This window comes from Pelodiscus sinensis, chromosome 9 (assembly GCF_049634645.1).
Source record: "Pelodiscus sinensis isolate JC-2024 chromosome 9, ASM4963464v1, whole genome shotgun sequence".
NCBI classification, from domain to species: Eukaryota; Metazoa; Chordata; order Testudines; family Trionychidae; genus Pelodiscus; species Pelodiscus sinensis.
In genome coordinates, this window is record NC_134719.1 from 63,340,876 (window position 1) to 63,364,040 (window position 23,165).

The 23,165-nt window shown below is 48.2% G+C and overlaps 1 protein-coding gene across 10 annotated transcripts in view; it reads right to left on the reverse strand.

Annotated features, from left to right (window-relative positions):
- RXRG (retinoid X receptor gamma) overlaps positions 1 to 23,165 on the reverse strand; it is a 58,005-nt gene that overhangs the window by 15,537 nt on the left and 19,303 nt on the right. For 8 of the 10 annotated variants that reach the window (XR_012906058.1, XM_014569939.3, XM_014569941.3 and 5 more), the window contains one exon: positions 3,167 to 3,420. Coding sequence is in view for 9 of the 10 variants with exons in the window: in XM_014569939.3 (XP_014425425.1) it covers positions 3,167 to 3,420 (254 nt within the window). In the remaining variant the exon portion in view is untranslated. Of the gene's footprint in view, positions 1 to 3,166; positions 3,421 to 6,188; positions 6,302 to 20,638; positions 22,152 to 23,165 lie in introns of those variants that run through there. The other 2 variants (XM_075936974.1, XM_006115887.4) reach the window with 2 other exon arrangements.

A 23,165-nucleotide genomic window follows, 5' to 3' on the forward strand; every position in this document is an offset into this window, starting at 1 on the left:
TTCCCAAGAAACATTCTGCCCAACCGAGAACTAACCCCTGCGAACGGACAGTAATAAACTCCGGTGTGGTGAGCCCTAAACTCATTAAAAAAGTGCAAAGAACAAGAGAAATTCCAGCAGCCGTCCCTCACCGGGCAGCTTCCTCTCACCAGGATACTGAACACAGAGAAATTCTTTATGGTTTTAAATATTAGGTGGAGCCGGGGTTCACGATTTTTTCCTCTCTTTGGCTGCACTCTGAGATCACAACAGCTATGAAGGGAGGGGCAAGTTTTTAGCCATCCGTGTCTTTGGGGCTTTTTTGCATGTTGAGCGCAATGATGTGTGATATTTGGGACAACTGCTTGAACCCAAGTCCATTAGCAGCCTGCCTGCTGAATCCCCAAAGCCCGGCCGTCTCATTCGATTAGAGGCAACACGAGTGAAGTGCGCTCCTCGGAGCTGCTAACTCAACATGACAGCTGAGCTCTGCCGCTCCGATCAGAAAAGCGGCTTCCGGATTTATCCAAGCCTCTGAAGGAAAGGACTCAAACTCCCCCACATCTGGGCCAGCAGCTGGTTCAGAACTCAAGGAGAGACAAAAATTTAGGCCAGGGCGTGCACAAAACTTTTATTTCAAACTACAGCAGAAAGGCAGGAAAGGCAGAATGAAATTAACCAGGATGAGATTCGACTGGGACAATTCAAAGTGCGGGGCAGGAGGAACGACAGGTCTGGAGGGCTCCTATTCCTTCATGCTGGTTTCCCTCATGACAAGGCCATGTCTACACTAGGAAACTATTTCAAAATAACTAAAATCCATGTAATGACTCCTGATTTAACAAAATCCAACTAGCGTGTCCACACTCCAGGGAAGCCTCAAAATTAGTCCAAGGCAGCTCCATTAATGTGAACATGCTATCTCGGATTTAGCACCCTAGGGAGCACTGGCAGTCGTTATTTCGAAATAGTGGTCGCGGAGCGTCCCCGCTAATGCTATTTTGAAATAACTATTTCAAAATGACCGTTATTCCCCGAGAAAAGCAGGAGGACAGATTTCAAAATAAGAGGCCCCTTATTGGTCATGAGGCTGCTCCGTTTATTAATTCGACCCAAGCGGGATTATTTCAAAATCATAGAATCACAGAACTCTAGAACTTGAAGAGACCTTGAATGATCATGAAGTCCCGTCCCCTGCCCTCACGGCAGGACCAAGCACCGTCTAGAGTAAGACCATCCCTGATAGATGTCTGCTCTTAAATATCTCGAGTGACGGAGATTCCACAACCTCCCTGGGCAATTTATTCCAGTGTTTCACCACCCTGACAGTTAGGAACTTTTTCCTAATGTCCAACTAAACCTCCCTGGCTGCAGGCCAAGGAGAACAATTTTTCGCCTTCCTCCTTGTAACACCCTTTTAGATACTTGGAAACCGCTATCATGTCCCCTCTTGGTCTTCTCTTTTCCAAACTAAACAAGTCCAGTTCTTCCAGTCTTCCCTCGTAGCTCATGTTTTCTAGACCTTTCATCATTTTTGTTGCTCTTCTCTGGACCTTTACCAGTTTCTCCATCTCTTTCTTGAAATGTGGTGCCCAGAACTGGACACAATTCTCCAACTGAGGCCTAATCAGCGCAGAGTAGAGCGGAAGAATGACTTTGTGTGTCTTGCACACAACACTCCTGTTAATGCATCCCAGAATCATGTTTGCTTTTTTGTTGTTGTTGTTGTTGTTGTTTTGCAACAATGTCACACTGTTGACTCATATTTAGCTTGTGGAAATAAAGCCCTAGTGTAGACCAGGACCAAGTGTCCACCTCAACCCATCCTGCTGTCTTGCTTTCCATCAGGACCCTGCTGGATCTGCTCGTCCTCACAGACCCCATCTCCACGCCCACCTACAGGAACTCCAAAATAGCTCGCTTGGCCAGAACCAGTCTCTTGCCCCCCATTCCCTGCTGTCCTTTGATACATCTTCTGCCTGGTCCTCCTCATGCCAGCAGACCCCGAGGGCGAGATGCTCCCTGCTCCTGTACAGTAGGCCTGGAACCACCTCTCTGAAAGGCATCATGAGACTTTCATCACCGTCAGGCTCTCAGGGCCTTCATTCCACAGCTCATCTGCAAGGTATAAGGAAGCCTTTGGCAGAAGGAATATGCAGCCTGGCTCATTGGTATTTCCATGCATTGGTCCTCCTGCCATCCTGTCGCTGTCGACAAAGTTGAGGCTGTTTTGAAAAAAGCAACGGTGCCGCAAAAGGGGAAAAAAAAGGACCCGGGATAGAATTGGGAGCATAGCACTCCGCAGGTGGAGAGGGGAAAAGATCACGATTCACATGCTCACATTTCGATTCTCAACATTTTAAATCAAACTAATGCCAGGGGGTTTGGAAACCGGTCGTTTTTCATGGGGGAGGGAGCGTTTTGACATAAAAGATTCCAACTAGCTCCTGTTAGAACCAGCTTGGCCTTGTTTCTCTGTAGTCATGTCTTGTACCACCTCTCCTGGGAGTCCTTTCGAGCACCTGCTTTCTCTCGCACTTACAGACATTTACCTAATACGCCACCCATCCTCTCCTTTTAGTTTCAGGCCATTTGCCTTTATTCTGCCATCATCTGATTTGTTGCACCCTGCTGGAACGACCAGACAAGAGACTTTTCCAATTTTCAAAAAATTTCAAAGGATTTTTTTGTCAATTTTTTTGGAATTGCCACCAGATTGAAAAATGAATTATTCAGTTACATAGTAAAGAACCAATTCTTGCTGTCCATCTTAAAGAGAGTTATTGGGGAACAATCAAAGGGCCTTGAGGTCAGAAACAGATAAACACGCACAACTGAAAACTAAGGCTATGTCTACACAGCAGCGTTGTTTCGGAATAACGTACATTATTCCGAAATAACATAGTGTGCATCTACACTACAAGCCTTTATTTCAAATAATGTCGAGCTGGAGGACTTCTTGGTAACCCTCATTTCATGAGGAGTAAAGGAAGTTGGAGGAAGTTTAGCGTAAAAAGCGCTATAAGTTGAGTTAAGCTATTTCGACTTAAGCTTTGCAATTGCCATTGCTGAAGTTGCATCACTTAATTTTACTCTAGCCCCGCTGTGTAGACGTACTCTAAGTGATCAAATGTGGCCATTCATGCAAGAAATATAATAAGCCTAGGCAAAAGGACAGAGTCCCCACCTGTGGGCTGGTGTGCGCCACGAAATTCATGCTGGGAGCGGAAGCCAGGGAAACGGAATGGGGTCCAATGGAAGAAGCGATGACTCTGTAGGGTGAGCCTAGTGCAGGCGACCCGAGCGTGTTCATTGGAGATGTCCGAGTCCTCGAAGCGTTGGCTGGAGCCTCGATGTAGCTAGGATGACCATTCACTGCATCCCCGGGGGAAAAGCTTGGTGATGAGCCCACCGATGTAGAACTGGCGTGAACGGGAGAATCTAAAAGCACAAAGGAAAAGCCTTAGTACATGGAGGGGAAGAGGGAAACCCAACCAATTTCTTCTCCAAATCAGTCACGCTCCAGGTCACCCTGTCGAGAGTGACTCAGGACAGGCGGCTACAAACCCCAAGTGGGCTGTGAGTGGTACACTTCAGTTTCACCGACCAGGTATCGAGAGTTATAACAGCTGTAAGAATAGAGTCACAGACAGTCCTCTTGGGCATCCACTCCCTTGAAGTCCAGCTTGCATCTTTGTCTTAGATGGTCCCTTCCACCAAAAATCACGATATTCAGGTTACTCCCAGTCCCAAAAGGCCAGTCACTTACCAGATCTCACACCAAAGACATTTGTAGCCAATCCCATCGTAAACTAACTAGAGTTTTTTTAACTGAACCCTGGTCTACATGACAAAACTACTTTGGTATTAGAGGTTGAACCTCTCTAGTCTAGAACAATCTGGCCCAAAAAAACCCTTGGTCCAGCATGATTTGAGTTAGCTGGATGTCCACTTTTCATGGGTGTGGCCAAGTTTCCCACGCTCCCATAAAGTTTGTTAACAGCCACCAGTCCTGGACCTCAGCGTACTGTGCTGTTATTTAGCTCGAATTTACCCTGAATGTCTTCTAACAGCCCGGTAAACAGTGGGAGTGTTGATAATGCTGCTAGACAATATCGACCTCCAGTGGTCCGGAAAATTCATCCAGAACCTGTCACGTCCCGAGGGTACCAGACTAGAGAGTTTCAACCTGTAGTACATTGCTCAGGGATGTGAATAATCCCTCCTTCCCGAGCAACTTAATTACACCGACTTTAGCGTCGGTGTAGACCGTATTGTGTCAACGGGAAAATATCTGCCACCAATTTAGCTCCTGCCTCTCGCAGAGGTGGAATAATTAAGTCAATGGGGGAGCTCTCATCTGAGGGCTTATAGCTTCTTCACCAGACGTACTACAGGGGTGCAGCTGCTCCAATGTGAATTTCTAGTGTGGACCTGCCCTCAGAAAAGAAATTAGAGAGTGATTGACAAGTTAAGGCAGGTAAATCTCTACTCACTGATCAGTTACAGTCTGAAGCAGATGTAATGTGCAAGCTCTCTATGTTCTAACCCAAGCTGCACAGAAGGGGATCGCTTGCTTATGCTTAGAAGTTTTGCCGTCTCCTTAAATGTCCAGGAAGCTTTGCTCCGCAGAGTCCACACAGCATAAAGGCAACAATTTTTGTTTTACCCACTTCCCCCAGAGTGCAAGCTAATGGGACGAGGGAACCTGGTGCTGGCCACTGTCGGCAGACAGGATACTGGGCTAGAAGGACCTTTGGTCTGACCCAGTGCGGCCGTTCTTATGTTCTTATGACTGGCCAAACAGCCACATGCGGCTAGTGGCTAGGGTCTTGGACACCACAGCTTCTACCTATTAGTCAAGACCACTGCTCTTTGCCTTAAAGGCTTCTGTTGCTGTCGTGGTCGTTGGCTGCTTCCGGGCTGTGTCCCTTTCCCTCTGGGAGAATTGATCGCAGAAGCTACAGCGGGGATGGACAAAGACCTTTTCCCCCTCCCTGTGCAGAGTGGAATCTGAAAGGGGCTGCTAACCGCACGATCCAGCCCTCCTTGACGCTGACAAATGCCTTCAATGTTACTCGGCGAGCTGACCTTTTCCCGTCTTTATTGTGCATCTTCCCTCGGAATCAGATTTGATTGGGACTTCAGGTAGAATCACACACGCTGTCATGGAAACAACTTTGCAGCAGGGTTCAAAGACGAGACGCTGCCAAGTCAATGGAAAGCTACAACCACGCGTTAGTCCAGGGGCTCTCAACCTTTCCAGACGACTGTGCCCCTAGCGGGAGTCGGGCTTGTCTTGGGTACCCCAAGTTTCACCTCACGAAACAACTATTTACTTACAAAATCCGACACAAAAATACAAAAGCGTCACACCGCAGGTTGTACCTCCCTGGTCTGGCAGCCTTGGGAGCTGATGGGTCCTGGACCAGGAAATCTGCCGGACCGGGGGAGCTCAGTGCCGGCCAGACCTGCCGAAGGGGGGAGGGGGAATAAAGGGGGCAACTGGCCCAGGGCCCAGTCAATCAAAGGGCACCAGGACTCCCAGTCATCTCTGCTACTACGGCAGCAGGCGGAGTCCTGGGCCCTTTAAATCACCGCCGGAGCCCCGCCCCACCCTGCACGCTCCAGGCGGCTCTGAGGGCTGGCGGGGGAAGGGCACACTCTGGGTGGAGCAGACGTCTGGCTGCTCCCGGTGCTGCCCCGTCTGCCTGAGGCTCCGCCCCTTCCAGGAGCACAGAGAAGCCCCACCCCCAACCCAGAGGTCAGTGAAGGCTATTGGTGCCCCAGTGCCCACCCCTCTGCTGCTACCGGCTGCGGAGCTCCACTCCAGTAGCAGCAGAGGGGCCGGCATAGACCAAGCTGGGGCTGGTGGGGGTGCCTGAGGCAGGGTTTTTATAGAAAAGGCTGGGGGGGGGGGGAGAGGAGGGGTTTTCCATCCAAAGACTAAAAACTGTGGACAAATTATTAACGTTGCATTTTTTGGGGTCTCCCCTCAAATTTTCTGCAACAAATTGAGTCGACCGGTGACGGAAATTTCTGCAGGTATCAAAAAATCCACGTGGGCCCCAAAAAATAAAACCCGGGTCTGCGCAGGTCCTGCTTTACACCCTTTTTATTGGTGTTTTTAAACCCAATGAAACGGAAAGAATGTTTTTGAGAAAAATTCAAACTGTAAACCAAAGCCGTTTGGGATTCTCGCTGCCCACCCGGGGTGTGTGTAGTCTCCTCTTCGTGCCTCAGAAATCGTTCAGCCGGAGACGTGTTTCCAAAAGAAAGCAGATTGACGACACACCGAGCTGCCTGGGGCCTGGGTCCAGTCCTTGTGGACAAGATGCAGTGGTGTTAGGGACATGCTGCAGAATAACAAAAAAGGGAACAGCGCACAACCACACACACACACACACACACACACACACACACATTTCCTGCAGGCCCTGTGCATAAGGTTTACCTGCAGAAGAGCAGGACCGTAGCACGGACCTCACCATGCGTCTGTGGTCGTGAAATGTTTTGCAAACAGCAGGTGAGAATCTCAGCTTATGTTACTTTACACAGTAACCTTTGAGCCCTCCTGACGGCAGAGAAAAATATGAAGAGACGAAGCCCAAACACTCAAAATCCAGAAGACAAATTAGGGGGAAAAAAGAAGCTGTTTTAAAAATCTCATGAGTTGGGGGCTGCCGTGAAAGTTCTCCACCTGTGTGGGTGCATGTGTGGGGGGGGGGGTGATATGTCAGAGCCCTAGACCTGGAGAAAAGACGGGCATGTTAGATCGAGCCAAACGTGTCAGAGGATAAACACGCTGGTCACATGACGCAGCTGTGGGGCTCAAACCCAACCCTGCAGAAACAGCAGCAATCGCTAAGAGGAGGCCACCAGAGAACCGTCTTATCGCCTAGCGAGGACACCAGGGGTGTAGATTTTACCTCTCCACAGACGGCACAGATGGTTCGTCACCTCTACTTTGGCAGGTGTCAGTGTTTCAATCAGACACCCAGCAAGAGCCGCATTGACCCCAATGAAACAACTGATTGCTGGCGGCTTCTGATCTAAATAAAGAAGCAACTGTTTAGGGGGGGGGGGGGGCGTCTAAGTTGCTACTGCAAAATGGAAGGCCAGTGGTTCAAGGCTCTCTCATCCATGGAACCATAACTGCACAGATTAAGGACATAAGAACGGCCACGCTGGGTCAGACCAAGGGTCCATCTAGCCCAGAGTCCTACCTGCAGACAGTGGCCAAGGCCAGGCGCCCCAGAGGGAGTGAACACAACAGGGAACCTTCAAGTAATCCTTCCACTGTCACCCATTCTCAGTCTCTGACAAACAGAGGCCAGGGACACCATTTCTACCCATCCTGGCTCAGAGCTATTGATGGACCTGTCCTCTATGAAGTTATCTAGCTCTTTCTTGAACCCTGTTAAAGTCCTGGTCTTCACAACATCCTCTGGCAAGGAGTTCCACAGGTTGACTGTGTGACGAAAAACTTCCTTTTGTTTGTTTTATACTTGCTGCCTATTCATTTCATTTGGTGACCCCCTGGTTTTTATATTATGGGAACAAGTAAATAACTTTTCCTTATGCACTTTTTCCACACCAGTCATGAGTTTATAGACTGTCATATCCCCCTTAGTCTCTTCCTTTCTAAGCTGAAAAGTCCAAGTCTTTTTCATCTCTCTTCATATGGGACCTGTTCTAAACCCCTCATCATTTTTGTTGCCCTTTCCGGAAGCTCAGAGGAGAGTTCCCAGTTTTCTACTGTCACCGCTCGTTGGTCAACATTAAAATGATGAATGTCAACCACAGAGACCTCTGGAGCGATGGTGGGCAACCTACAGCCCATCGGGGTTCTGTGTGTGGCCCACGAGACATTTTGTTTACTGTTGCCCACCTACAGGTTTTCCAATTCCACTGGTTTCCTTCCATGTCGTTTTTTCCCTACTGGTATTACAGAAGTGCCGGGCCCATAAAGCTAGGGTACGTGACGTAAGGTGCACGCTGATTGCACATAACGTTGACCGTCAGAGCCGTGTGCTCCATCTGCATCCAATCAAAGCGCTGTTACGGTGCAATTGGCACCCTTCGTAAATTCTAGGCACGCAAGCAACCCTGTCCCGGGAGATCATCTTGGTGACAACGATCTTGCGGTCCACGGAGATGGAGGATCGCTGATGTGGCCTGCTCGCTGGCCGAGGTTGCCCCTCGCTGATCTAGCCACTGAGCAAGAAACTATTGTTTGTGGCTGCTTAGACAGGCTTCTGTGGAGCCCTAGGCAAAAAAAAAAAAAAAAAAAGCGTTTCCTCCAGCTCACGGTGATTGAGTTTCTGTTGCTGCACAATGATAAAGGACCAGATGGCTTCAGGAACTACCCAGGAGCATGGGGGTAAGATCCTGAGATCTCTCATGGGAGTGAGATCCGGAGATTTGACCCCACTAAAATCAATGCAGGTTTTGCTCATTCACAAATTAAGAGGGTGATCTCACACTCGGGAGTCAAGGCCACACTCAAGGGCTAATCCCAGCTCTGCCACGGACTCGTTGTGCAACCCTGGGCAAGTCACTTTGCCTCTCCGGAATGGAGACCCGACGACTGCGGTGTCAGGTCTGAGCATCTGTAGAGTGAAAACGTCACACGTACCACAGGAAGGCCCAGAAGCCTCATTCAAGGTCGGAGCCCCATTGTGCTCGGCGTGTACAGACCCGTGCGAGAAGGCAGTTCTTGCACGAAAGAGACACAGAGCGCAGTATTGCCAACATTTTGCAAACAAGGCGCTGAGGAATGTGGAGAGTAAATAACACACCCAAGATCACACAACAAGCGAGCGGCAGAGCCAAGAATCAGATCCTATGTCTCCAACTATCTTGGTAGGCAAGTGTGGCGTGTATCACATTGTTATGGTGGCAATCACTAGATGGCACTGCAACCCATAGTTTGACACGTTCTTTCTGTTAGCAGGTGAGCGGCGTACTGTACGTGGTTGGTCGGCTGATGGGGCTGTTGTTGCAATCAGAAAGCTTGTCATTAGCCTTACATTCGCTCATTAAAGTCAGTTCTTGGGGCTGATTTCTTTGCTGGGAACAGAGCACCGGTGTTTGGGTGAGAATCCTGAATGGAGGAGACTGTGTGTCGTTTGTGACCACCGCTGTTCCAGGCCATGTGCATGTAGCATAAATAAAACAAATCACACTAGCAAAGTACTCGGCTTCTACCTCTCTGATTTTTCCAACAGGAAACTGACCCCAAAGTTCCCGATTCTCTTCACAACTCCCCAGAGAGTCAGCAGAATAATTCATATCCTTCCAACTTAGCAAGGAGAAAATTTCAGCCGTGGGGGAGTCAACTGATCCAGCAGGAAGATGACTTGCTGGAGAGACGATGGTGTTACTGTGGAGGCGAATGGACGCTAAATCCTCGGAACCAGCCGCAGCCTGGAGGGATTGAACGTTCAGCCTTTCCCGGTGACTTTGGGACCTGTGACATTTAAAACAGGCTCCTCCGGACCCAGAGCCTGCCCGTCAGGTAATGAAACATGACAAGTGACTCCTGGAAATTCTGCCGCCCACGGTGCAGCGGCGTGAAGGGGAAGGGCGAGCCATTTGCAGAGCAAAACAAGCACCCCCCATCCCACTGCAGTTTCAGGGTGGGCAAAGCGCTCCGATCTCCCTCCCCAGCCCTCGCCCTGCTACTGGAAAGCCTGGCTCAATTTTCTTATTTACTGGGGCCCAGATGAGATTTGTAGCCTACACCACGGATGGAAAGCCTGATTTCCCCGACTCACGTCGGTTTCATGCTGGTGTAATTCCATTGACTTCAATGAGGTCACACCTGTGTAAGAAAGAGATGGACCGAGCCCTTTTCCTGCCGCTGCATTTATTATCTCTGGAATAGCTGCACAAAAAATTACAAGAGCAAGACGATGTCATTAACTCTTTAGCATCTGAATACTCTGCAGGAACATTGCTATACTGGAAGAGATCACTGATACTGTGGTATCCTGCCGCGATACCCGATGAAAAACATAAGAGCAGCCAGATTGGGTCAGATCAAAGGTCCATCTAGCCTGGTATCCTGTCTGCCAACAGTGGCCAATGCCAGGTGCCCCAGAGGGAGTAAACAGAGCAGGGAACCATCAAGTGATCCCTCTTTTGTCACCCATTCCTGGCCTCTGACAAACAGAGGCTAGAGACACCATCCTTGCCCATGCTGGCTAAGAACCATTGATGGACCTAACCTCCATGAATCTATCTAGTTATTTTTTGAACCCTGTTAAAGTCCTGGTCTTCACAACATCCTGTGGCAAGGAGTTCCATGGGTTATCTGTGTGCTGCATGAAGAAAAACTTCCTTCTGTTTGTTTTAAACCTGCTACCGATTTGGTGACCCCTAGTTATGGGAAGAAGTAAATAATTTTTCCTTATTCACTTTTTCCACACCTGTCATGATTTATAGATCTCTATCCTCTCCCCCCTCAGTCTCCTCTTTTCTAAGCTGAAAAGTCCCAGTCTTGTTAATCTCTCTTCCTACGGGACCCGTTCCAAACCCCTCATCATTTTTGTTGCCCTTTTCTGAATCTTGGCCAATGCCAAGGAGAAGAGTCGTCTCCCTCCAAGCCAATGGGGCAATAGTGCACGTAGAAGGAAAACATGTCTTCCACTTCCTGCACAGACCAGCTGACATTCTGCAGGGTGCAGTCTGGTGACGCTGTCTGATACAAATGTGGCTAGCAAGCCTCAAGTCTCTAGCTCCTTGTACCATGCAGCCCCGGTGAGTTCCAGAGCCAGGCCTGGGTCTCTATTTGCAGTCACCAATCACACGGTTTAAAAAAAGAAACTCAAATGTAACGCTGAAGTTCAAGAGACAAGTCTAGTGAGCAAACCGAAAGGGGCCCGGGAGGAGATCAGCCAGGGCTAAAATCTGCCCGACTGGCTGAAAAATATCTGACGGGGAACCCGATAAATACCTATTTTAAACATTTTATTAACATTACAGCTTAAGGCCATTCTGAGCTATTGTGCCATCTTGGGTGCCCGGCTACTGAGACTCAGAGAGAGGACAGGAGGTTTTGATTCTCAGGCTTTGTCGGGGTGTGGGCGAAGGGTTTAGCTACTAGTATGGTACCAGAGCACTCGTTGAAACCGATTGAAATTGATTCAGGTTGCACCAGTGCAAGTCACCATTTGCACCGATGCAAGTCACCATTTGCACCAATGCACCCAGCAAACGCTGGGTGTTTGCTCCGACACAGGTGTGCGACGTAGGAGATTCACTCTCAAAACAGACACAGCCCAAAGGTGTCCAAACCCAGTGAGCTAAAAGAGCAGCTCTTATTTATGGCGACATTTCACCCACCGAAAGCAGGTGCACGCACACACAGACAAACATCAAACGCACCTGGCACCAGAACAAGGGATCTGAGTTATAACCAGGGATGTAAAGGGTTAATCGGGTTACCTAGTAAGCAGGGCCTTAACCAGCGCCTAGCGCGGCCGGAGCAGCCTGCGCCATGCTGTGGACTGGTTAACCAGTTAAACATATAGTTTAACCAATTAATATTTGAAATAGTATTTTACATCCCCGTTATAACAGATTCAACAGGTCAGGTTTGCTCGCCTGCCTGCTTCCTGACATGCGTAACAATATCAGCTGTCTCTATCTCCGCAGCGGAATACTGTATGTAAAACCTACTCCTCGTTGTTGTTTGGGGACCAAAGACATAATTGGGGAATGTTTCAAGGAGTGAAGCTGCTAAAGAAGACAAATTCAGTCAAATACACGGGCATATGCATGCATGCTCAGTGACCCCAAAGCCCATGTAAGTAGGAGGGTCTCGATATAAGAGCGTTCCCGTGTGGGAGTGGAAAATGGCGTGTGTGAAATTTGTCTTTGCTATCTCAGAAGAGCCTATAGTGCATGGAAAAGTAGGGAAATTACAACACGACAAATGACAAGGCACTTGAGAGGAGAAACAAGTTTGCTTTCACTAATATGCATTTAACTCCAATACCCAATATACTCTTGGGAGAAAGAATGTTTGTGTCAAAGGCTCGACTATCCCTTAAATAACAGTGTAAATGCTCACAAGAAATAATTCTGAGATTCCCTAGAAGTCCACCAGTAGGTCTAGAGAGGACCAGATCTACGAGTCCTGATATTTCTAAGGATCTTTGGGGGCTTTATTTATGTACAGGGCATCCATGCTAGAAGTCACCCTGGTATACATCCGTTCCGCACTAAAGTCATTGATGCTTGTAGCAACTGATCCATGATAAGTCCTCCCATTCCTCACTCTTAAGTTGCGCAGCCCCCGCCCCCCCCACACACACATATTTCCCGCTCTTAAGTCGTGCAAAAAAAAAACCCAATTTGCACAAATGGAAGTCCGCCGTGGGGGTAAAAATTCCCCTCGTTAAGTTGTTTCGCTATAAGTCCAATTTTTTTGGAACGTATCTTGGACTTATAGCAAGGACTTATATCGTAAAGAAGCAAAAAAGGCACGAACATAAAAAACTTATTTGCAGGTGCTGCTAAGAGACCATCTTGCTAGTAGGAATAATTTCTGTGGCAAAACATCCAAGACTCAAATTGCTTCCCAAAACAATTAGGCCTTGCCTGACCCATACACCCCCCAAAATGTACAACAGGTGCCTGATTCTCAAAGGATCCGAAAATACCAAGAAAATCCATGGGGGTGTGCACAAGAGACCACAGTGGGAAGGCCAGAAAGAGGAGAGAGCCCTTGTCAGACGCAGGATATGTGGAACCCTTCCACAGAGGCATGACTTGACGGACATCCCTTATGGGCAAGTCTTGTAGAAAAAATAACCAGGGTAAAAGCAACCAAAAATAATACAGTTCTACTGAAAGGATTAAGTTTCAAGAGTTTTGCCATGGACCTCAAATTGGTCAGGGTTTCAGCCGGACCAAAGAACAGAACACAAGACAGTTCTATAGGATTTTATAGCCATCCAACCAAATTCTAGAGAGAGGAAATTCCCGATTAAATTCCGCCAGGTGGTTTTAAATCAACCCTACAGAAAAATTGTTTTCTACGCAGTCCTGCTGGACTCAGGGCAGCACTAGTTTCTATTTATTCAATGAATAAAGCATACGTCCCGTGACAGAGGACCCTCGCAGGGGAAATGAAGTTCTACAGCACTTCCTTTCTCCCGTCCCTTACAAAGCCGAGTAGATCACGCAAACTTTCGAAGAAAAAAAAATGAGTGAGAGGAAGATGGTTCCCCTGCTGGCCAAGCCTGTTGGGTTGGGCAGATAGCAGCTTTCACCACCAGCACTATTGGAAGTAAATTACAGTGTGCGGTTTTGAGGCTATAGAAGAGTCCACAGGAGAGCCCATGTGTTGGAACCGCCCTCTCTATTGGGTTTCCCAGCTCAAACCAGGCTCCCCCCGGTGTCTGTATTTTGCCATCTTTTTCTGTTCAGGCTGGAGTTCCTGTCGTTTCCCGGTGTGCTCCTCTCTCCAAGCTCAGCTCTGCACTGTCCCATCGGGAAGATCTGTGCCCTTCCACCCCATTCCGCACTAACGTTCGGATCCACCCTGCAGCATCACAGAAGCTGCCCTGCTCAGCCATGTCTCTCTGAAGATGTCTGCACTCCTGTTGGGCACGTGCCGCCCAGCGTGGCTAGCTGGGTTTGTGCTAGCATCACTCCGGCTAGCAGTGTGGGCACAGCCCGTCCAGCCATGACTCAGCTACGGAACACAGTGGCCAGTCAGAACGATCGGTAAACCAAGGATTTTCTTCCTGGCCTCCCTCTTCCATTTCTGGTTTTCTCAGTCCCAAACAAAAGGCAGCAGTTCTTCATACAACACACAGTCAACCTGTGGAACTCCTTGCCAGAGGATGTTGTGAAGACCAGGACTTTAACAGGGTTCAAAAAAGAGCTAGATAAATTCATGGAGGTTAGGTCCATCCATGGCTATTAGCCAGGATGGGTAGGAACAGTGTCCCTAGCCTCTGTTTGTCAGAGACTGAGAATGGGTGACAGGGGAGGGATTACTTGATGCTTCCCTGTTCTGTTTACTCCCTCTGGGGCACCTGGCATTGGCCACTGTGGGCAGATAGGACGCTGGGCTAGATGGACCTTTGTTCTGACCCAGTCTGGCTGTTTCTTATCTCATTATCTTTATCTATTATCTAAACATTTCCTTTCCCTGATGCTAGACAGTAGCTGCCTCGTTTCTCGCTAGCCCCGGGAGGTTACACCCCATGCAAAGCACTGATTTTTTTTAGGGGAGATTTTTATTGGTGGGGGCCTCCCCTGCCCCACAGTACCACCAACGGAATCATTTGCAGCGCCTGGGAGTTTTCCTATTCAAAGGCTGACCTGACCTAACCCTATGTAACTGGGGAGAACTGATGAGATTTCAGCCTGAGGCGGCGTGCCCGCCAGCCCAGCTAGATGAGTGTTTATAAAGGAGACTTTGTGGCCAAGCCAAATAGCTCTGCTCTCCGAGTGAGTCTGCCAACAAGCATTGGTGGCAAAGGAGACAGCCAGTGCAGCACCCCCAGTGAGCTGTATTCTCTACCCCATGTATTCTTTTAACACAGAGAAACTTGTCAGATCCCCCCCACCTCTCCAGCAAGAATGGATCGGTCCACGGAATGTCGTTATCGCATGAGGCGACCCCTTGAGGAAATGCCACAAATTGGGGTATCTCCTCTCCTCCCACTTTGAGAAGAAAGGGCCCCCAGTCTTTTGGGTTTAGAGAAATTAAGGCAATCAAGTGTCACGTCTTGGCTCCTGCAATGGTCTGGAGGGATTCCACACCTCCCCGGGTACCATCACCAGATGAACTGTACGTTTTCACAAACACCTGCTTTACGCAGATCCACCCCATCAGATGGACGCTAAAAAGATCAGAGCTGAAGGGCTTTGGAGGAGGACAAAACCAATAGATAGGACAGGAAATTACGGCAAGGCAAAGGTGGTGGCTAGGACACCGCTGGAGGAAAGAACCGAACAACGGAACAACAAGAGAAGTGATGGATTGGGCTCTCCTGAGCAAGAGGAGACAGGGTAAACCTAGGACAACGTGGAAACATACAAGAGAAGCAGAAAGGCCCTCTATCAAAATGGTTAGGGAAGATGTTACGAGTCGATCTATGCTTAGAGCGGCTTATAGAGAACAGACACGACGCCCCCAGACAGCACGGGTATGAAGAGGAGTATAGACATTGAGGTATGGGCTTAGGCGAGTACAGCAGAAGGTCCTACACGCCTGATCGCCTGGGTGTCTCCCCTACTCAGCTCTCTACGCCCAAGAAGTACCCACCTCCATGCTAGTTTTAGCAGTGCAGCATCCCGCTACCTCCCGGTTCACAGGACCTCTCTCTGCCGCATGTAGCCACGCTCCCGAGAGAATTTGGCTGCAACCTGACTTCCCCTGCGCCGGGTAGCTACGGGATTGCCACACACCACCACATGCACAGAGGAGGTCCAAGACCGCAGCAGGAGACAGGCAAAGGATGGAAGGCCGGAGGAAGGCCTGAGGGACCGCACGGAATAAAGAAAAACAACGCAAGTTCACCAGAGAATCTCAACGTACATTGAGGCCTTCAACCTCCCAACCGCCTGGTAGGCAAATGCCGCCCTCCGCACCTCACAGGTGGGCCGCTATGCATCAGAGAGATGGGGTGGGCGAGACAGAGCTGAGGAGATGCCCTGCAGCTCTGAGGAAGAAGGGTAGAGCCGGGTGGGAAGGGAACAGGCCGGGAGCAAAGGGGTGACCGTTTTCGCTCATCGTTCTTGGTGGGGAGTTTCTGAAATGAGCTGCCCTCAACTCATCACGCCCTGCTTCTGAAGGTAACAGGGGGCCGTCTGTACCTCACCTACAGTCAGTGGTGACGGGGTAACGGACCCCTCCGGCGTCCTGACTCCACTGTTGCCAAGGGGGAGTTGCTGGGTTTTAGCCACTGGTTACCGTGGGAACGGCCGGCCTTTGAGATGCCCGTTCCCACTCACCAGCAGTCAGCCAGCCCCTGGCCCTCTGCTCCAATGAGGGACAACTCCAAAGGCCCTCGGCCAGGGAGTGCGTCGCTTCGGGCAGGGAGACTCACCTCACCATCATGAGGGGCCAGGGCAGGGAAAGGGAGCTGAGGGAAAGAAAGAGGACAGAAAGATGAGATGGGTGGAATTTGCTGACAGGAACTCATGGAGCTGAGGCCGGGCAGCTACAGAACAATGCACGCAGCTTGCACGCACAATCTGTGCAAAACGGGATCGGTAAACTCTGTACACAAATTCTGGCTTTTTTTCCCGGCCACTCCGGGCAGCTCTGAGTTGCTCCCATCTGCCAGCTTTTGAGCCAGCTACTTCTGGATCTGCCTATGGAAACCAGCCAGTCACGAAGGGCCCACCCACATCCCCAGCCACCTCCTCAACAGTCCCTGTTTCTGGCAGGTCACTATTGAAAATCTGGCGCCTCGCGAGGAATTCTCACTACTGTACTTCAGCCGTTGGTATTAATGCAAATATTTGCCCACTCAGCTGTGGTATTGACTGTCAGGGTGATTGGCAGTGCCGAAGAAGACCTAAACTTCAGGGTTTAATAAACATAGTCCCAATTTGATCGTGTGGCTATGGATTTTTTCCTCCCGAAAGGACAGAAATGCCTACGTGTAGCAAATAGTTAAACCGAAGTTCAAGAGGGGACAATGGTAGCACACCGTTTCCATGATACCTTAGTTACTCACGCTCTAACCAGATGAGGATTACCGTCTTTTTCTACTTAGCCACCTGCCAATTAGCCTTTCACACCCAATCAGTGGACTGGCACAATGCAAGAATTAACTCACGGCCCGAAAAAGCTCAGCTGATGACGGCCAAAGAGTTATGTCTCCCAGGAGAAAAGGTGTGCATGCTAAGCTTGGATGAGGCATGGTTGGTAAGGGTCTGTTTTATTATTAAACCCAAAGGCTGTGTCTAGACTGGCAAGTTTTTCCACAAAAGCAGTTGCTTTTGCGGAAAAGCTTGCCAGCTGTCTACACAGGCCGCTTAAATTTCCGCAAGAACATTGACTTCCTACTGTCTGAAATCAGTGCTTCTTGCGGAAATACTATGCTGCTCCTGTTTGGGCAAAAGTCCTTTTGAGCAAAAGCTTTTGTGCGAAAGGGCCAGTGTAGACAGCTCAGATTTGTTTTGCACAAAAAAGCCCCGATCGCGAAAATGGCGATCGGGGCTTTTTTGCAGAAGAGCGCGTCTAGATTGGCACAGACGCTTTTCCACAAAAAGTGCTTTTGCGGAAAAGCGTCCATGCCAATCTAGATGCTCTTTTCCGCAAATGCTTTTAACAGAAAACTTTTCCGTTAAAAGCATTTGCGGAAAATCGTGCCAGTCTAGATGTAGCCCAAACGTATTATTTCTTCTGAATCGTAATTTTTTAAAAGATTTTTGGGAAGCCCAACTAAGAGTTTGAGTGCTCGGCATTGGCAAAGAGAGCCCGAGACAGTTTTTCATTCAAAAATTGTCCAAGCTTTTACCCAACCATCCGCTCACAGGCCGGGAGAGTATGCTCTTAAACAACGGGCATGGTTCATTGAGTATGCTCCGAAGTGAATCTGCAGTCATTTAGGAAGCTTTTCATACCACCCCTAACCCCCAACCCATTGATCTTTGTGTGGGTCTCTCTGTGTGTCAGTGGAGAATCCCTCGCTTAGTGTGAAAACTGCTCGAATGCAAAGAAATTAATAATAATACAGAGCCCTGTAAAGCCTGCTGAGTTGAACTAGAGCATTATAAAGATGGCTTTTTTATTCTGTCTTTCAGCCACTGCTGACTTGATCACAGTTTATCATGCCTCAAAGACAGGCAGCTCTCAAAGTGATCAAACAGATGAACTAAACGGGTTTCAGACAACGCATATGCCACTTTTTCCCTGTTGCAGTTAAATTCCCTAAAGTGTTAAGCTGTTGGTAAGGTGCAAAACAGCATTATAATAAAAGCAGCATTGATCAGTGTGGGTGGAGCATAAAATAGCTCTCTTCGTCAATTTCATTCACACCTAAACCTCACTAACAAATAGCGTCCTATCTATGCCCAGGTAGAACTCACTACCTTCCCTGATTTAAACTTCAGCATTGCTTTGATTCATTTATTTGACTGTATCTCTGTTCAAATACAAGGGGGTGATTTTTTTTAATGATGGGAAAAGGATGGGTTCTCTCCTCCCGTATGCTCAGAAATGGATTTTATTCGAGTTTTTCCCAAACCAACGTCCCCTTTTGGCCAAAACGAATTCTAGAAAAATTCTGCCTGAAAGGGGAATTTTTTCGACAAGTTAAGGGTGCATGATAACAATACAACATCATCATCAGCCAAGGTAGCATGGTAGGGAGCCAGTGACTTCAAAGGCATTATAAGCTACAAGGGTCTGCACCAATCAAGAACCCGGTCCGAGAAAACAAAAATCGATTTGTTACTTTAGCTAGTGAGCTTTGAAATTAACTGCTGCAACTCTGTTAGCTGAGAAACTGATGCGATGCATTGCTAGCTAGACACCTCCTAGGTGGCCTCTATGTGTGGTTTGAAATAATTTACATATTTAAGTACGTGTTTAGAGAATTATAACAATTTGCACACTTATATAAATGTTCACAGCCCAATGTAGTTTGTCGTTTAATTGCAGGTATTTTTAAGCAGTCACTAGGAGTACGTCTATACTGCACGGCCATTTCGGCATCCCGAAATAGCTACCCCGCAAGCCATTCATTATTTCGAAATATTTTTGGAAATAATGGGAGCTCTATTTCGCCATCCGGGTAAACCTCATTGCACGAGGGATAAGGGATGGCGCAAAGAGCACATTATTTTGAAATTTGGCTCTCTGTAGATGCGCCAGAATTTCAAAATAAGCTATTTTGAAATAGTTTTGAAATAAGATAGAGGGAGGAAGGGATAGCTCAGTGGTTTGAGGATTGGCCTGCCAAACCCACGGTTGAGTTCAATCCTTGAGTGGGCTATTTAGGAAGCTGGGGGAAATCTGTCAGGGATGGTACTTGGTCCTGTCATGAGGGCAGGGGACTGGACTCGACTCAATGACACCTCAAGGTCCCTTCCAGTTCTATGAGATAGGCAATTTGCATATCTTAACCATATAGAGATATACCTATCTGGTTTAGGGTGCTGTGTAGATGCACCCTAGTGAAGTTTAAGTCTGAGACATGTTAAATATAAATACTGGAAGAACCAAATGTAAACCTGTCCAGATCTTTGTATAATGGACTGAAGTGATGCCCAGATCCCCAACCACCTCATGAAGCCAAGACCCTCTCCATTTAACTCCGACACATCTTCCCAATGTCTCTAGGGTATGTCTACACTTGCACCCTCTTTCGAGAGAAGGATGCAAATGCAGCTGAGCAAAATTGCAAATGAAGCGTGGATTTGAATTTCCTGTGCTTCGTTTGCATAATCACAGACCGCCGCTATTTCAAAATAACAAACACAGTGTAGACACGGTTATTTTGGGAGAAAACCCATCTTCCGAAATAACCGGTAAACCTTGTTGTATGTCCTCAGGACATACCACACTAATACCAACCCTGGAACTTTCCCTTGCAACAAACCCCATTGCCAGCTTTGTCCACATATTTACTCTGCTGACACCATTGTCGGCAAACCTTGCCAGCTACAAGATCAAGAACACATATTCCTGTTCATCCAGAAATATAACTGATGCTATCATGTGTCTAAAGTGTCCGTCTGCTATGTACATTAGACAAACTTCTCAGACACTTCGCCAAAAAATCAATGCACATAAAACAGACATCAGGCTCTCTCACAGAGAGAAAACTGTTGCTTGCCATTTTAACCAGACTGACCATTCTCTCAATGACCTTAAAACATGCATATTGCTTCAAAGAGATTTTAACTCCAGACTTCAAAGAGAAGCCTCAGAACTGTCATCCATGCTTAAATTTGACACTTTACGCATGGGTCTTAACAAAGATGCTAATTATCTTACCCATTACAAAGATAGCTTCCCCAATTACCACCCCTAATGTCATTATCTCACAGACACTAACCTTCCCCCTCCCCCCCCCTTCTGTTCTTAAATCTGATTCGTCAATTTTATATGTGTTCACTTTTTTTTGATTGTATCCCTTTGGTATATATGGCCATGCCAATTTTCTTCCACATCTTGATCTGAGGAAGTGGGGCTGTCCCACGAAAGCTCATCACCTAATAAACCATCTTGTTAGTCTTCAAAGTGCTGCATAGTTCTGTCTTTTATTCAGCTAGACCAGACTAACACAGCTGCATCTCAATCACTGAACTTTAGAGAAAAACCCTTCCCTGGCTCCGATCAAGCATGCTTCATTTCTAGGCAAAGTTCAGTTGTGGCATAATTAACAAGGATAAACTTAAAAAGCAACAAATGCTCTGGTAGCACTTTATAGACTAACAAAATTGTAGATGGTATCCTGAGCTTTCGTGGGCACAGCCCACGTCTTCAGATCACCGGAGTTATGAGTTTTGGATGTGCAGACCCAAAACCAATAGGGGAGAAGGGAGAGCAACAGTACAGCTGTCTAGGAGCAAGGTAAATGCTTTTCTCTTTGCCATTCACATACTCTGGTACTTTTAAACGGTCTCTCTCTCCAACCCCGCGGGCTAAGATTGCGATAAGCGTGATACTTACTCCCAAAGCCAGCGGGAAACTTAATGAAGTGAGGATAATTCCCATACATGTTTAATCTTCAGTTCATCCCTCGCTTTTTGAATACGACTGCCTCGTCTCTGACGGCGAAGATGCTTAATGCACGGTGCGGTCCGGCAAGCTCGGAGCAGCGACTCTGTGATGCCCTGGGATCTCTGACAAAGCTGAGGCCACTGCCTCCTCCGACCTACAAGCGCCCCTCCATGCAAGAAGCTTCATCGTCTCTCCGAGGCGGTAGCAGCTGCCGCCTGTAATCTGACATATTGCTGTTCTGCCGCTCAGGGCTCGGCTTCTGCACGCAGCTGTTTCAGCTCCTGCACAGTGACAGAGCACTGTGCTGGTGGCTTAATCCACCAGCAACGAGACCGGTTGATGTAGGGCAGCGCCCGGCCTGGGTCAGAAATCTGAGGGGCGGGGGAATGAAATTGTTCAGGTGGTGGCGGCGTTTGGCCCCCAGAACAACATGGTGCAATTGATCACGGCTCTTCATTATTATTTACAGTAGCCCCTGCTGGGGGGGGAAGACGCTTTCAACAGAAGACGGAACAATTGCTGCTTTTCATGAAGACAGAGAAGGAGACTCCGGCTAGAGGAGGGGAACTCACAGATTTCCTCCCCCGACATTTCGAACAGTGGGATACGTTTAGGGTTAGGATTGTGATCCCAAAAAGGTCGCACTCACGGTGTCTGAAACTAACGTTCATTCCATCCACTCCTCCTCCGGGTGCCCAGTGAAACAGCATCAAGGCAGGGTACACTAGACCAGTGTTTCTCAACCAGGGGTACGAGTACCCTTAGGGGTACTCGAGAGAAGTCGGGGGGCACATCAACACAGCTGAAATGTGGAGAACACTGAATTTTTGTTTTAATTTTATAGCGCTTTATTATTTGTGTACTTTTTACACCCAAAAATTTCATCGCCTGCCCGGCTACGATTAAGTTGTTTAAACAAATGTGTTGCAATGGTAGAATAACGTGTGTGTGTCTGAAAACTGTAGGTACTGGGGGTACTTTTAATTTTTTTTTTTTTTTTTTGAAAAAGGGATATCTTGTAAAAAAAAGGATGAGAAACACTGCACTAGAGTTTGGGTTTGTGTAGCTCCTTTCGGTTTCTCAACAGCAATTGTTATTAGTTTCGGTTGGGGGCTTCGAAGGGCGAGGAGTCCCACGCAAGCTGAAATTCAGCGGACTTTGGGGCGGGTGAACTCCTTTACGTCTCTTCGAAAACCTGGCTCACGTGCATTCGGGGGTCCCGACACTCGGCAGAGCTCCGTCCATTCACAGACCATGCCCAACCGCGCTGAGTCTCAGGAGCCAAGCAACTCAGAGGGTGTGGCTAGACTACATCTCTCGGTCGACAGAGAGATGTAGATTAGGCACGTCGAAATTGCTAATGAAGCCGGGATTTAAAAATCCCGTGCTTTATTTGCATAAACATGGCCGCCACTTTTTTTTCGAAACGGCGCTTTTTCGAAGAAGAAAAAAAAGCCAGGCTAGACGTGATCTTTTGAAAAGACAACCCTTTTCCGAAAGATCCTGTAAACCTCATTTTATGAGGGATAAGGGATCTTTCGAAAAAGGGTTGTATTTTCGAAAGATCGCGTCTAGACTGCTGTCGACAGAGGGATGCAGTCTAGACATAGCCAGAGAGAGAGAGGGCTGCAGCATTTGTACGTATTATACAGTGTGGGTTAAAAGTCCCTCTCCGCTCTCCCCAGCTGCCCCTTGGCTTAGCCATTTCCTGCATCCAGCAGGCCTCCCAGTGGAGGGTACCAAGTTGCCAAAGAAGTGGAGGTTGAAGGTAGGGCTGGTACAAAATCTTCCCTCTAAACTTTAGTTGCACATCAATTGGGGTTTTCGACTAAAAAAAAAAGATTTTGGGAAGCAAAAACGCGTCTGTTCTCTTTAGAAACGTGCCGTTTTTCAGCAGACCCCAAACCTCAAAATCTCAGCCGAAGTGCAAAGAACGTTGGGGCTCGGTCGCTGATAACAAAACCCAAAGAAAAGTTTGCGGCAGTTTGCTTTTGGACCGCAAGTCAACCTTTCCCATGGGAAGCAGGCTATCTGACCCTTCGACAAAGCTACTGTGCCTGTCGGAATGCAGCTTGCCTCTGCTGTGCGTACCAGTCCCCCTGCCTATCCCTGCATGGCACCCATCTCACGGGCACCGGGGGAGCTAGCTACGCCTGCCCACACACTTCCTGCGGCACCCCAGGACAGCTCCTAACCTCCAGCTCTCTGCTGTGCAAGCACCACCCTCTCCCTGCTTCTGCCGGGGAGAGAATTTCACGGTGCTCACACTAGGGTTGTCAGGTGTCCAGTATTCACGTGGAAAGTCTGGTATTTTCACCTCCTGTCTGGTAAAAAAAATTCAGAAAATACCGGACACCTAAGATGTCCGGTACTTTCTGATTTTTTTCCCCAGCCAGGAGGCAAAAATGCCGGGCACCTGGCAACCCTACAAACACTCAGTGCCCAGCCTTTCCCTTCCCCGGCCCCCAACACCCCC